The sequence below is a fragment of the Hemitrygon akajei genome, chromosome 9 (assembly GCF_048418815.1).
Source record: "Hemitrygon akajei chromosome 9, sHemAka1.3, whole genome shotgun sequence".
NCBI lineage: Eukaryota > Metazoa > Chordata > Chondrichthyes > Myliobatiformes > Dasyatidae > Hemitrygon > Hemitrygon akajei.
In genome coordinates, this window is record NC_133132.1 from 152,120,225 (window position 1) to 152,136,589 (window position 16,365).

General features: G+C 40.3%; 1 protein-coding gene across 3 annotated transcripts in view; it reads left to right on the top strand.

Annotated features, from left to right (window-relative positions):
• The first annotated feature begins 1,182 nt into the window (after positions 1 to 1,182).
• The window catches only part of tmem244 (transmembrane protein 244), a 95,564-nt gene continuing 80,381 nt past the window's right edge, over positions 1,183 to 16,365 (top strand). For 2 of the 3 annotated variants that reach the window (XM_073057314.1, XM_073057317.1), the window contains exons 1-2: positions 3,395 to 3,509; positions 3,745 to 3,830. In XM_073057314.1, the coding sequence (XP_072913415.1) occupies positions 3,477 to 3,509; positions 3,745 to 3,830 (119 nt within the window). In that variant the 5' untranslated portion in view covers positions 3,395 to 3,476. Of the gene's footprint in view, positions 1,209 to 3,394; positions 3,510 to 3,744; positions 3,831 to 16,365 lie in introns of those variants that run through there. The other variant, XM_073057315.1, reaches the window with a different exon arrangement.

A 16,365-nucleotide genomic window follows, 5' to 3' on the forward strand; every position in this document is an offset into this window, starting at 1 on the left:
ATGTGAACCAGTTAGTGAATTGCTGTCAGACATTGTCTCATTAACTGGCTTTTCACTTAGAATACAGCGTAACTTCAAGTATGAGCAGAGAGCAAGACAGCAGTTAGAAAAATGAGGAAGACAAGTGAGGGGGTGCCCACCTGGAATTCTTATATCAAAACTGTTTACAGAGTCATTCTCCAAAATGAACTTATGTGTGGAACAATATGTAAAGATAGACTCAAATGTAAAGTGTCCTCTGCTCCAGTTGAAGCACAGTGTTTAAAACAGAGTAAGGAATACTTTGTCAGTGGTTATTAAGGCCACTGTGGTTGTGAAGAAGCATGTGGCTTTAGCAGGCCTTCCAAGGCCTAGGGAAGAAGCAAAAATGTCACATTACAGATGCTGCATACTGAACTACAACCAAAGGGAATTCATAACTATCTTCCGTACATAGGAAGAAATATGATATTCTGTATTATTTGGCATTTGCAGAAGACAATGACTTCTATTTAAATAAGCATGTCCTCTTCTCACTGTTACTGTCAGGAAGGAGGTACAGAAGCCTGAAGGCACAAACTCAGCGATTCAGGAACAGCTTCTTCCTCTCTGCCATCCAATTCCTAAATGGACATTGAACCGGTGAACACGACCTCACTTTTATTATTTCTGTTTTTGCACTATTTTTAATTTAACTATTTAATACACATATATATACTTACTGTAATTGATGTACTTATTTATTCCCCTATATTATCATGTATTGCATATGGGTGGCAGGGTTTAAGGGTTGGCTCAACATTGTGGGCTGAAGGGCCTGTAATGTGCTGTACTATTCTATGTTCTATTGTACTGCTGCTGCTAAGTCAACAAACTTCACAACATGTGCCGGTGATACTAAATCTGATTCTGATACTGAACTTTTAAGATGGGGAAGGACCTGGAGCCCTTTTCCCGACTCTAAATAACTATTTGCACTATTTTCATTTGAATCCTTGTGAGAGCAGATGGCCAGTGAGAATATCCAAATTTTATATCAAGTCATTCATCATCTGCTTTTGTTTTCCAGAGTTTCTACCCAAATAGACCCAAGAGACCGGAAGGATTCGTGATGGCATCGGCCTGTTCAGGACAGAGGATCTCAAAAGCTGATGTTAAAATCTCAAGTACGACGCACTCAATATGTTTGGAGGAGGGAAGAGAAGAACAGGAGTACCTGAGGAATTTGGGTGAGTTTGATTATAGCCAATCAAACGTCTTTGCAAATGGTATTAGTGATAGTCTTTAAGACTTGCAGCATCACCCAAGTTTCTTTAAGTGATGCTCCCAGTTGGTCAAGTTTCTGATCAGTCCGTTAATGTTTCCATCATCAGAGTGACATCTAGTGTTTATCCACGCAAGTGATTTGAGTTAAGATAGACTGCAAGGTTTAGATAGATAGATAGATAGATAGATACTTCATTCATCCCCATGGGGAAATTCAACATTTTTTCCAATGTCCCATACACTTATTGTAGCAAAAACTAATTACATACAATACTTAACTCAGTAAAAATATGATATGCATCTAAAATCACCCTCTCAAAAAGCATTAATAATAGCTTTTAAAAAGTTCTTAAGTAGTTTACTTAAATACATCGAGTCCTAACCCCGGCACTTTAACATATCTTACTCCTGGCGGTTGAGTTGTAAAGCCGAATGGCATTGGGGAGTATTGATCTCTTCATCCTGTCTGAGGAGCATTGCATCGATAGCAACCTGTCGCTGAAACTGCTTCTCTGTCTCTGGATGGTGCTATGTAGAGGATGTTCAGGGTTTTCCATGATTGACCGTAGCCTACTCAGCGCCCTTCGCTCAGCTACCGATGTTAAACTCTCCAGTACTTTGCCCACGACAGAGCCCGCCTTCCTTACCAGCTTATTAAGACGTGAGGCTAAATTTAAGCCAGAGGGCCTTTAGGTATGTTTCAGCCATTCTAATCTGGGTTAAGAAAAGTTGTGGGTGGGGAGGGGTAGTTGAGGAAAATTGGCTCAAGAATGATGCCATCATTCTCAGTCACTAGACCTACAGGTTCAATGTAAATCCTTTTGAATCTGAAATTAAACATGAGTGTGTGGTCTGGAAGGGCACAAACTGGTGTTTCTCATATTATCTTGCTGTCATTGTTGGGATTTGCTGGTCTTCAGTTGCTGTGTCCCCTTCATGGACTGTTAAGAATAGGAACTCAGATAAAAGCAATCTTACTTGCCCCATATTCCAACTTTAAGTGTCATGGCTGGACCTGCACCAACGTCCTGGGATTTACACTGACCAAAACGTCAAGTAGTCTAGCCAGAATAATACAAGAGCAGGTCAAAGGCCAAGTGCCTTATCTCCTAACATTCCGAAGCCTTTCCACCATTGAAACAGCACACATCAGGAGTGCAATGGAATATTCTCCAACAACAGAAAAGGCTTGATAACAGCAGCCTATTGGTAACCCATTCACCACCCTAAGCATCAATTCCCTCCAATACATGCACAGTGGGTGCAACTGGTGCAATCTACAAAACCCCCACATCACTGATTTAAGTTGCTTAAAGCCCTGAAAAAGAAAGCGGCAGCGGGTACACCACCACTTGCAGGTTCCCCTCTGATTCAAGCACCGTTTTGAATTGGAAATGTATCACAGAGCTAAGTCCTGGGGTTCCTTACCTAAAAGCACTGCAGAAGTACTTTGGCCAGAAATACTGAGGTAGTTGAAGTAGACAGCTCACCACCACATTTGAAATAATCATTAAATTCACCAATCCACAAAGAAAAGGAAAGACAAATTCAGTTCTTGGTATTTTGTGTTTTGATAAGACTGTACGTTTATTGTTTCCCAAAACAAGTTTTAAAGACTTTGGAAAGACAAGTATCATAAAACATTGCTTTGACATGTAGAATGACTGTATTAAAAGACACTTACTTTTAACTGGCATGTCATGGCAGTATTTGAATGCCCAGTGTGGCTCTAATTCCTCAACATTGTGTATTGTTCCTACAGAACTCAAAACTGATTGGAATTTAGAACAAATTTCATAACAGATGAACAGATATCTGATTGGATGCCTTTATCGTATTACCAGATTGCTTCAATTAATTCCTTCAGTCCATAGGGACTGTCACTTAGATTGTGAGTTAGGAAAAACATGTCACTTATCAGAACAAAGTTAATATTATTCCAAAAGGCTGCTTGGATAAATGCAGTTTTTGGTAGGAGAATGCTATACTTTGTTGAAATATGAACCATGTTTTCGCTTTTAGCAACAAAGATTCAGCATGGACTCGAACATCCCTCCCATCTTATCACCTTATTGAATTTGACAGACAGATTTCACAGCTTTCCTTGATCACTTAATCCCGTCACTCTAAAATGATTACCTATCAAAATGCAAAGGAAGAAAAAGCAAATTCAATGCTATTGACACTGTTTGCTAGCATTGAAAAAGCTTTCTCTTTGACAGAATGTTTACATGGCGATGAAATTCAAGGCCACAGACACAAAGGTATTTATTGTGCATTATCTTTTGTTCTGCATTGAATAATCTGAATTTCAGTTCTGGGATGAAGACGGTACATCGGCTGTTTTAACATTACTGTGCTGTTGTTTTGTGGCAATTCTAAAATTTATTACATATAAATTATTGCATTTGATTTAGAATATATGTCAAAATTAATTAGTCTCTCTTTAAAGATTTTTAATGAACCTAACACCTCACTTTTTCCGTTTGGCTTTGGCAGACTGTTCTCCTACAATTACTGCTGTGCCTGACAATCTTCTATGCTGTGTATTACGTTATAGGCATCATATTATATGGAGCTTTCAGGTGAGAATTTAAATTCCTCTGGAGACATCTGCAGATTCAGTTTCAGAGTCAACTGTCTCAAAGAATGATTCTATTCACTGTTCTTCTTTCACCCTTATACTTTGCTCAAGTGGCTATTTAAGATCTGAGTTTTATATAGAGAATCGGATAGCTTATGAAATCAAAAATGTAAACATACACAAACGTCTAGTTCCCGATTTGATGTATTTATGGATTAATCAGTAACCACCAATATGAATGTTGGTCAAAGGCAACATATGGGTTTCTTCTTCATTTTATTGATATTTGGAATAACAAGTACTCAGATTGATATTTTAATATCTACTTTTATATACCTAATCATTCCTAGCAATAAATTCAACAGAAAAGGCTGCTAAAAATATAAGTGTACATTTATGTACATTCTTAAGTATTAAATATTTATTTATAATAATATTTAAATTATTAGATATTCAGGTTGTAGCTGACCATTTTGTTTGTCCATCACTGGGAAGCTGGTGGAGTAGGAGGCCCAAGGCAATGCATCCTGCTGAACGTACTTCCCAAGAGGCATGCTTTTCCATAGTGCATTCCACCACATGTGGAGCCCAGAAAGGAAAACAGGCTGGTGTGGGTCCAAGGTCAGAAGACCCATTTTAAGAGGGTTTGCGAAGAAGGATCAGGACTGATTGATTTATGTCCAGATAGGGTGCTTTGGAAGCCTCTGCAGAGGTCCAGAATTCTTTTTGCACTACTGAACAATTACATGGGGAACACAGAAGAAAAACCGCAAACTGACCAATTCAAAGAATATTCCTAATTTTCTTCAGGTATTTTTTCACCAATTTGCTGAGAATTCAAAAAAAAAACTCACATGAGGTGATCCAATTTCTAGGGATCCTAAGACACACTTACTCACTCAACAGGGCTTCCCACATCCAATGTTTAGTTAGTAATGTACTAATACTTGAAATTAGTTAGTTTACTTGTGGAGGTTCTTATTTATACTAACCATACAAGTAAAAAGGTCTAGCACTGTTTTCTTACTTATATGGTTATGTAAACACCTTCTTTTCAAAATTACTTCAAGAGCAATATTGCTTGTTTGTGTTATAAAGGTTAAAAGAAAGCAAAAAGTCTTTTACATATGAATTGGAATCAAGTCAAGTCAAGTCACTTTTTATTGTCATTTCAACCATAACTGCTGGTACAGTACACAGTAAAAACAAGACAACATTTTTCAGGACCATGCTGCTACATGAAACAATACAAAAGCTACACTCAACTACGTAAAACAACACAAAAACTACACTAGACTACAGACCTGCCCAGGACTGCATAAAGTGCACAAAACAGTGCAGGCATTACAATAAATAACAAACAAGACAATAGGCACAGTAGAGGGCAGTAAGTTGGTGTCAGTCCAGGCTCTGGGTATTGAGGAGTCTGATGACTTGGGGGAAGAAACTGTTACATAGTCTGGTCGTGAGAGCCTGAATGCTTCGGTGCCTTTTCCCTGATGGCAGGAGGAAGAAGAGTTTGTATGAGGGGTGCATGGGGTCCTTCATAACACTGTTTGCTTTGCGGATGCAGCGTGTGGTGTAAATGTCTGTAATGGCGGGAAGAGAGACCCCGATGATCTTCTCAGCTGACCTCACTATCCGCTGTAGGGTCTTGCGATCCAAGATGGTGCAATTTCCGAACCAGGCAGTGATGCAGCTGCTCAGGATGCTCTCAATACAACCCCTGTAGAATGTGATGAGGATGGGGGGGAGATGGGAGATGGACTTTCTTCAGCCTTCGCAGAAAATGGAGACGCTGCTGGGCTTTCTTTGCTATGGAGCTGGTGTTGAGGGACGAAGTGAGATTCTCCACCAGGTGAACACCAAGAAACTTGGTGCTCTTAACGATCTCTACTGAGGAGCCATTGATGTTCAGTGGAGAGTGGTCACTCCATGCTCTCCTGAAGTCAACAACCATCTCTTTTGTTTTGTTCACATTCAGAGAAAGGTTGTTGACTCTGCACCAGTCCGTTAGCCGCTGCACCTCCTCTCTGTATGCTGACTCGTCATTCTTGCTGATGAGACCCTCCGCGGTTGTGTCATCGGCGAACTTGATGATGTGGTTCGAGCTGTGTGTTGCAGCACAGTCGTGGGACAGCAGAGTGAACAGCAGTGGACTGAGCACACAGCCCTGGGGAGGCCCCGTGCCCTGTGTGATGGTGTTGGAGATGCTGCTCCCAATCCGGACTGACTGAGGTCTCCCAGTCAGGAAGTCTAGGATCCAGTTGCAGAGGGAGGTGTTCAGGCCCAGTGGGCTCAGCTTTCCACTCAGTTTCTGAGGGATGATTGTGTTGAATGCTGAACTGAAGTCTATGAACAGCATTCAAACGTACGTGTCTTTTTTGTCCGGGTGGGTTAGGGCCAGGTGGAGGGTGGTGGCAATGGTGTCGTCTTTTAAACTGTTGGGACAGTACGCAAACTGCAGGGGGTCCAGTGAGGTGGGCAGCAGGATCTTGATGTGCCTCATGACGAGCCTCTCGAAACACTTCATGATGATGGATATGTGTGCAATGGGACAGTAGTTATTGAGGCAGGACACTGAAATCATCTTCGGCACAGGGACGATGGTGGCGGCCTTGAAGCACGTTGGAACGGTGGCGCTGCTCAGGGAGATGTTGAAGATGTCAGTGAGAACATCTGCTAGCTGGTCTGCGCATCCTCTAAGCACTCTGCCAGGAATATTGTCTGGTCCAGCAGCCTTCTGTGGGTTGACCCTGCACAGGGTTCTCCTCATATTGGCCACAGTGAGACACAGCACCTGATCATTTGGAGGAGGGGTGGACATCCTCGCCGCCACATCATTTTCAGCCTCAAAACAAGCGTAGAAGTTGTTCAGCGCATCTGGGAGGGAGGCATCACCTCCCAGATGTGCTGAACAATGAGGATAAGTTGAGTGAGCTAGGGCTTTTCTCTTTGGAGTGGAGGAGGATGAGGGTGACTTAATGGAAGTGTGCAAGATGATAAGGGCATAGGTCAAATGGATAGACAGAAAGCTTTTCCCGGGGCACAAATGGCTGATATCAGGGGGCATGGTTTTATGGTGATTGGTGGAAAATACAGGGGGATGTCAGAGGTACATTTTCTACACAGAAAGCAGTGAGTACATAGAACACCCTGCCAAAGGAGGTGGTAGAGGCAGGTACATCAGAGGCATTTTAAAAAGCTCCTAAATAGGCACATGGATGATAGACAAATGGGGGGCTATATAGGAGTGAAGGGTTATGGTAGATTAAGCTTGGATTAGGGTAAAGGGTCAGCATAATATTGTGGGCCAAAGGGACTGTCCCGTGCTATTGTATTCTATGTTCTTAAAATAATCAAATTTCAAATAATCAATAATCAAATAATAAGCCCAAGCTGTTGCATTTGCAGTCCTATTTGCTCTATGTGAGACTATAGGAGTTCAAAGAGATTTGGTAGGTCACCAAAGATTTTGAAAAATTTCTACAGATGTTCCATGGAGAGCATTCAAACTGGTTGCATTAGCATCTGGTGTGGAAGGGCCACTTCCCAGGATTGGAAAAAGCTGCAGAAATTTGCAAACTCAACCAGCTCCATCGTGGGCATTAGCCTCCCAGTAACGAGGACATCGTCAAAAGGGAGTGCCTCAAAAAGACGGCATCCATCACAGCCATCACCCAGGACATGTCCTCTTCTCACTGCTACCATCAAGGACCAGGTACAGGAGCCTGAATACACACATTCAACATATTAGGGACATCTTCCTCCCCTCCACCATCAGATTTCTGAATCAACAATGAGCACACGTACAAAATCTCACTATTGTTTTCTTCTTTTGTCTCTTTTTGCACTACCTATTTAACTTAATTTTAATGTATATTTCTGACTGTAATATTTAATATTTTGCCATTATGTATTGCTGCCACAAAGTAACACATTTCACAACATATGCCCGTGATGTTAAACCTGATTCTGATCTGTGGTCCCTGAGTGAAATTTCCCATTGTGTGAAAATGGACTCTATTGTGTGCTGCAATGCCACATGTACTGGAAACTGGCCTGGGGCGTTTATGTGTTAGTCTGGGGCTTCTCAATTTATTTCTCATAGAATCCTTATTGCCACCTGAGAATTTTGCCATTTTAGGCCTTGGAGCTAGTTTGAATTCAAGAGGTTTGTGTATAAAATCCCGATTTAATCTGAACAATAAGATCAGACCGAAGGTTGGAGATGTGTCTATTTTAACACAAGGAGTGTTGTGAACAAAGTGGATGAGCTTAGAGCATGGATTAGTACTTGGAGGTTTGATGTGGTGACCATTACAGAGACTTGGATGACTCAGGGACAGGAATGGTTACTTCAAGTGCTGGGTTATAGATGTTTCAGAAAGGACATGTGGGGGCATAAGAGGTGGGGGGGGCATGGCACTGTGATCAGAGATCATGTCACAACTGCAGAAAAGGTGGACGCCATGAAGGGATTGTCTACGGAGTCTCTGTGGGTGGAGGTTAGGAACAGGAAGGGGTCAACAACTTTACTGGGTGTTTTTTATAGGCTGCCCAATAGTAACAGGGATATCGAGGAGCAGATAGGGAAACAGATCCTGGAAAGGTGTAATAATAAAAGAGTTGTCGTGATGGGAGATTTTAATTTCCCAAATATCGATTGGCATCTCCCTGGAGCAAGGGGTTTAGATGGGGTGGAGCTTGTTAGGTATGTTCAGGAAGATTTCTTGACACAATATGTAGATAACCCTACAAGATGAGAGGCTGTACTTGATTTGGTATTGAGAAATGAACCTGGTCAAGTATCAGATCTCTCAGTGGGAGAGCATTTTGGAGATAGTAATCATAATTCTATCTCCTTTACAATATTATTGGAGAGAGATAGGAACAGACAAGTTAGAAAAGCGTTTAATTGGAGTAAGGGGAATTATGAGGCTATCAGGCAGGAAATTGGAGGCTTAAATTGGAAACAGATGTTCTCAGGGAAAAGTATGGAAAAAATGTGGCAAATATTCAGGGGATATTTGTGTGGAGTTCTGTATAGGTACATTCCAATGAGACAGGGAAATTATGGTAGGGTACAGGAACCACAGTGTACAAAGACTGTAATAAATCTAGTCAAGAAGAAAAGAAAATCTTACAAAAGTTTCAGAGAACTAGGTAATGTTAGAGATCTAGAAGATTATAAGGCTAGCAGGAAGGAGTTTAAGAAAGAAATTAGGAGAGCCAGATGGGGCCATGAGAATGCTTGGCGGACAGGATTAAGGAATACCCCAAGGCATTCTACAACTATATAAAGAGCAAGAGGATAAGACTTGAAAGAATAGGACCTATCAAGTGTGATAGTGGGAAAGTGTGTATGGAACCGGAGGAAATAGCAGAGGTAGTTAATGAATACTTTACTTCAGTATTCACTATGGAAAAGGATCTTGGTGATTGTAGTGATGACTTGCAGCAGACTGAAAAACCTCAGCATGTAGATATTAAGAAAGAGGATGTGCTGGAGTTTTTGGAAAGCATCAAGTTGGATAAGTCGCTGGGACTGGATGAGACAAGGGAGGAGATTGCTGAGCCTCTGGCGCTGATCTTTGAATCATCAATGGGGACGGGAGAGATTCTGGAGGATTGGAGGGTTGCAGATGTTGTTTCTTTATTCAAGAAAGGGAGTAGAGATATCCCAAAATTTATAGGCCAGTGAGTTTTACCTTAGTGGTTGGTAAGTTGATGGAGAGGATCCTGAGAGGCAGGATTTATGAACATTTGGAGAGGTATAATATGATTAAGAGTAGTTTGAGGATGCGACTAAACACATTGATGAAGGAAGAGCAGTAGCTGTAGTGTATATGGATTTAAGCGAGGCATTTGATAAGGTACCCCATGCGAGTCTTATTGAGAAAGTAAGGAGGCGTGGGAACCAAGGGTACATTGCTTTGTAGATCCAGAACTGGCTTTCCCACAGAAGGCAAAGAGTAGTTGTAGATGGGTCATATTCTGCATGGAGGTTGGTGGTGTGCCTCAGGGATCTGTTCTAGGACCCTTACTCTTCGTGATTTTTATAAATGACCTGAATGAAGAAGTGGAGAATGGCTTAGTAAGTTTGCTGATGACACAAAGTTTGGGGGTGTAGTGGATAGCGTGGAGGGCTGTCAGAGGTTACAGCGGGACATTGATAGGATGCAAAACTGGACTGAAAAGTGGCAGATGGCATTCAACCCAGATAAGTGTGAGGTGGTTCATTTTGGTAGGTCAAATATGATGGCAGAATATAGTATTAATGTTAGGACTCTTGGCAGTGTGGAGGATCTTGGGGTCCGAGTCCATAGGACACTCAAAGCAGCTGCGCAGGTTGACTGTGTGGATAAGAAGGCGCACGGTGTATTGGCCTTCATCCTTTATCAATCTTTTTTATTAAGTTTCAAAAGGATAAACATAACAATGATAGTGAAACGAAGAGATCGGGATTACATTAATAACAGTTAATGTGTACATAAAGAGACTCCGAGTAACATGTGTAATCTAAGCCTCCCAATCTCTTAGTAACTAAACATGAGAAAGATTCAAAGAAAACAAAATTCACAAGAAAAAAAATCCCCTTAAACTAACAAAAAAAAAAGAATAAAAACAAAACAAAACAAAGGCTGGGCTGCCAAGTTTCATTGGTTAAAATTGTTATTTGTCATTAACTCCGCTCCTCAGTACACGAACAAAAAGTTATTGAGAAGGATTCAGAAAAAGTCAGCTTACATCATATGAAAATGTTGAATAAATGGTCTCCAAGTTTCTTCAAATTTAACCGAAGGGTCGATAGTGCCACTCCTAATTTTTTCCAAGTTTAAGCATGTTATAATTTGGGAAAACCATTGAAATGTAGTGGGGGGATTAAAATCTTTCCATTTAAATAAAATGGATCTTCTGACCATTAATGTAACAAATGCAATCAAACGGCAAGCTGAAGGGGATAATTGACTAGAGTCCATCACTGGTAATCCAAAAATTGCAGATGAGGTTGTAAATCAATACGCAAATCTGCTAAAATAATATCAAAAATATCTTTCCAATATTTTTCCAAAAGAGGACAAGACCAGAACATATGTGTCATGAAAGCTACCTCAGACTTATATCTGCCACAGACAGGATTTATATGGCAATAAAAACGAGCTAACTTATCTTTGGACATATGGGCCCTACGAACAACTTTAAATTGCATCAAAGTGTGTCTAGCACACATTGAAGAAGTGTTTTTCTCCCATTTCTCTATAGGTAAAAATACCTGAAGTTCTCTTTCCCATTCATTCTTAATTTTATCAGATGTACCTAGACATATTTTCATAATCAGATCATAAATAATTGCTATTAAACTCTTCTGATAGGGGTTTAAACCTAAATTTTTTCCTGTAATTTCAGTTTGATGTGATACCGGAAAAGTAGGTAACATAATATTCAAAAAGTTTCTAATCTGTAAATATCTGAAAAAATATGATCTAGGCAAACTATATTTATTAGACAACTGTTCAAAAGACATGAGATAGTTATCCATGATTAAGTCAGGAAAACATGTTATTCCCTTCATTCTCCATAAAAGGTTGATCAATTCTGGAAGGTTGGAAGAAAAAATTAGATATAATAGGACTTGAGAGGATAAATTTATTCAACCCTCAATTACAATTTCAATTACGAAATTGAAACCATATTCATATTGTATGTTTAGTTATTGGATTAGTCATTGGTTTTTTCAGTTCAGTAAATGCAAAGGGAAGCGAGACCCCTAAAATAGAAGCCAATGAGAACCCCTGTACAGACTCACGCTCGAGGTTCACCCATCGTGGACAATGAATTTCATCCAGATCTTGTGTCCAAAACGTTAAATATCAAATATTAATTGCCCAATAATAGAATCTAAAATTTGGCATTGCCAAACCGCCCTCCTTTTTTGATTTCTGTAAATATTTCTTACTTAATCTAGGATTTTTATTCTGCCATATATATAAAGAAATTTTAGAGTCAATAATATCAAAAAAGGATTTAGAAATAAAAATTGGTACCACCTGAAGTAGATACAGAAATTTAGGTAAAATAATCATCTTAGTAGTATTAATTCTACCAATCAACAATAAGGACAATGGGGACCATTTAGTAGGCAGTTATTTAGCATGATCAATTAAGGGTAAAAAGTTAACTTTAAATAGATCCTTATGCTTCTTAGTAATTTTTACGCCCAAATAAGTAAAGTGATCAGTAACCAGTCTGAATGGTGATTGTCTATAGATTGGACCTTGCATATTTAATGGGAAAAGCTCACTCTTATTAAGATTCAATTTATAACCAGAAAAAGTACTAAACTGAGCAAGTAGTGATATTAATCCAGGGATGGATTTCTCTAGGTTAGAGATATATAATAACAGGTCATCTGCATATAGTGATTCCTTATGTATCTCATTCCCACGAATAAAGCCAAATATATTGGGTGAATCACGAAGAGCGATTGCCAAGGCTCCAATGCAATATCAAATAGTAAGGGACTTAAAGGACAGCCCTGTCTAGTACCTCGAAAAAGCCTGACAAAGGAGGATCTCTGATTATTGGTAAGTACAGAAGCCAAAGTTGTATAATATATCAATTTAATCCAAGATATAAATTTTGGGCTGAAGTTAAATTTCTCAAGCGTATTAAATAAATATTCCCATTCAACTCTATCAAACGCCTTCTCGGCGTCAAGCGAAATAACACATTCTAGGGTTTTAGATGAAGGAGTATATACAATATTCATTAACCTCCTAACATTAAAATACGAATAACGATTTTAACAAATCCTGTCTAGTCATCAGAGACAATTTGTGGCAATACATGTTCCAATCTAATTGCCAATATTTTGGAAAAGATTTTGGAGTCCACATTCAACAAGGATATAGGTCTATGTATTGGCCTTTATCAATCATGGAATTGAATTTAGGAGCCAAAAGGTAATGCTGCAGCTATATCGGACGCTGGTCAGGCTTGGAGTCTGTGCTTAGTTCTGGCCGCCTCACTAAATAAAGGAAGGAGGTGGAAGCCATAGAAAGGGTGCAGAGGAGATTTACAAGGATGTTGCCTGGATTTGGCAGCATGCCTTATGAGTATAGGTTAAGTGAACCTGGCCTTTTTCCCTTGGAGTGACGGAGGATGAGAGGTAACCTGATAGAGATGTACAAGATGATGAGAGGCATTGATCGTGTGGATAGTCAGAGGCTTTTTCCCAGGGCTGAAATGGTTGCCACAAGAGGACACAGGTTTAAGATGCTGGGGAGAAGGTACAGAGGAGATGACAGGGGCAAGTTTTTTACTTAGAGAGTAGTGAGTGCGTGGAATGGGCTGCCGGCAACAACGGTGGAGGCAGATACGATAGGGTCTTTTAAGAGACTTTTGGATAGGTACATGGAGCTTAGAAAAATAGAGGGCTATGGGTAAGCCTAGTAATTTCTAAGGTAGGGACATGTTTGGCATAAATTTGTGGGCCAAAGGGCCTGTATTTTGCTGTAGGTTTTCTATCTTTCTTTGTTTCTAAAAACTGGACCACATGTTGACTTTATTCCTTATTTAAAGTTCTGGATTTTGTAGGACTTGGTATAAATAGTAAAAATTCAAAGTTTACAGTACATTTATTACCAAATAAAGGGCCTCAGCCCGAAATGTCAACTGTTTATGCATTTCCATAGATGCTGCTGGCCTGCTGAGTTCCTCCAGCATTATGAGTGTGTTGCTTGGATTTCCAGCATCTGCAGATTTTCCCATCTTTATTATCAACGTATGTATACATTATACAACCTTAAGATTTGTATCCTTACAGGCAGCCCAAAACAAAGAAACCCAAAAGAACCCATTTAAAAAAGAGACTGTCAAGCACCAGTATGCAGAGAGAATAAAAACATGTAAGCAAAAAGAGCGAGCAAATAGCCTTCGGAACTGAAGTCCACAAAGAGAGTCCATCCACAGACCCTTAATCAGCACAGACCCAAGTAAGCATGGCAGAGCAGTGAGCTAGCTGAACTGGCCCGTCCCTCACCTCAGGCCCCAACACCCCAAACTTTTCAAACTAGCCCAGTGCTTAAATTGTTGTCTGAACACCAGGTTCAGTCGCTTCAGTACATTCTGGGGCCTGGACCCCGCTGCCTCGATTTGGCCTATGCCCAGCCTTCAACATGAAACCTGCCTCTTTAGTGTCAGGAGTTTTAAAAAAAGAAGTAAAATCCTGATTTCCTGATTGTTTGAGCTGCGTTTATGTTAAATTTCAGCTGTTTTAACCTGATCTGCTACAGTCAGCAGGCAGATCACTGTGAAACTCCTGTACAATGTGAGATAGACCAGACCCTGAAAATCTTCTTCTTTTGTTAACTGAAGGCTAATGGAAAGAATATGGTACCAACAACAATGTGTTTTTGAAAGATTTTTTGATGATTACTATTACAAGCCTGGCTCTGTTGCTTTGTGGTTACCTGCAGCTGTAGTACTTCAGGTGCAGGTGGTGCATGTACCTTGTTGATGTGAATACAAAGATACCTGAAGTGTTGTAAAATGAATGGGCTTTAAAGTTGCCTTTGAGTTTTGGGAGTATTCAGAGAAAGGCAGATTTTAAACCATCTCAGCTTCTATCATCTTGACTGCTAGAAATGATTCATGCTGCAGTAGATTTTGTGCTCGTTATTGTAGAGAGAAATTCCGTGATAAGATTCTCATGCATTTTCCTGAAACTTAAACAAAAATAATTTCTATTAGCACATGTTGTTATATTAATCAACCATTTCATTTTTCCATATCCTTTCTGTATTTAATCATGATAAACAATTCCAAAGGCTTTTACCATGGCAACAGTATTTTCGGCATAGAGTGAAAGGTGTCTACATATATTTGTAATGAGCTGCAATAAAATGAGTGATCATTTCAAATCTAAGATCTCTTCACTTGCATTTGATATGGTGGGTTTCTTTTCTCGATAATATCTACATCTGTGAGTAAAGCAATGAACTAGTATTATAATTGTGTACTATATCGGTTCACTCATTTGTGACATAGGAAATGGCTTTCAGAAAAAAATGATGTTCAAATATGTGTCTCTGTAGGAATCAAAGAAACCCATAGAATGTGCTAGTCCTCACCACATTCTTATAGGTTCTGTCAATTAACTGGTAGAAGTGTAGGAAGAAATTCAGCCTGCTTTCAATTAGTCATATTTGACAAAGAGGAAGAAGGATTTCAACAGAGCCTTCCTTTAGAAACCTTGCAGTGAAAGTACACCATAATGCTATTCTTGAGGCCCTCTGGGTTGACCATGGAAGTTGTGTCCTGGCTGATTATGTGATACGCAAGGTGGTATGCAAGCCAGGGCAGTACGATATGGAGCGCAAGCTGTTGCCCATGTAGCAAGTTCCCCTCTCCACACATCTGAGGGATCCAAAGGAACCGCAGAGGCTGAAACAGTATAGCACCAGTGGCGTCACAGGAGTTGCCTCTTAGCATTGAGCTCAATGTAGAACTAACTTAGGTATTCCAGCTTTAGACTTACCCCTGGAAGCCTACCCCATGAGTGGGTATAGCCACAAGGCAGTGGAAGTATGAGATCAGAGTTTCCCCTCTCCGAGATGAGCTGCTAAGCACAACTGTTGAGCCTCATCTGCCAGAAGTGACTGGTTTTAAGGCGCATTTAACCTGCCTTTGCCCCTTCTCCTGTCAGTAAAAATGATTCTGCCAGAATAGTAATTAAGCCACACACGAAGGCCAGGAGCAGGACTTGGTTGTGAGAGGCTATTTGAGAACACACACCATTGAGAGCATTCAATAGGTAGTAGGAGTTTATCCCCATTACCACTCCCAGCTACAGCAATCTTAAGGAACCCATTATGCTATTATAAAGAGAGTTTTAAGATATTGACTCAACACTCAATGAAAATCTGCTCCATTCAGAATATCATACAATTTGGAGGGAGTTTGCAGGTAGTGGTAGAAGCAAATAGGTGTTAATTAACCTGGGTTTGAAAAGTCCCATCAAAAGTGGTGTATAGAGTCATAGAGTAATACAACTTTGAAAAAGGCCATTCAGCCCAACTGGGCATACTGACCATAGCATCCTTCATGCTATTCCAAGGATCATCCTGGGAGTTTGCATGTTCTCCCTGTGGTGGTGATTCGCATCTGTCTGTCTCGAAGGACAATGAGTGATGATGGTCATCATCACAAGCCTGAGTGGAAGGTATGGAGATCCTGAGATCCCTCTCTCAGCCTCACCAGTGTAGTCCAAACAAAAGTTTATGAAGCCATACATTTGGCACCAGGAGCTGCCAGAAGGATGTTCAATAATGTCCAGCTGCCTTAGGGACTCCACTCTGGATTTGCTGTCTGGGTTTACTCCCATAGCCATAGCTAAAAATATTCCTCCTCTTACCTCTGTTCTAAAGGGTTGCCCCTCAGTTTTGAGGCTGCGCCCTCTAGTTCTGGGTAACCCCACAAAAGGAAACATTCTCTCCACATGCACCATATCTAGTCCTTTCAACATTCGTTAG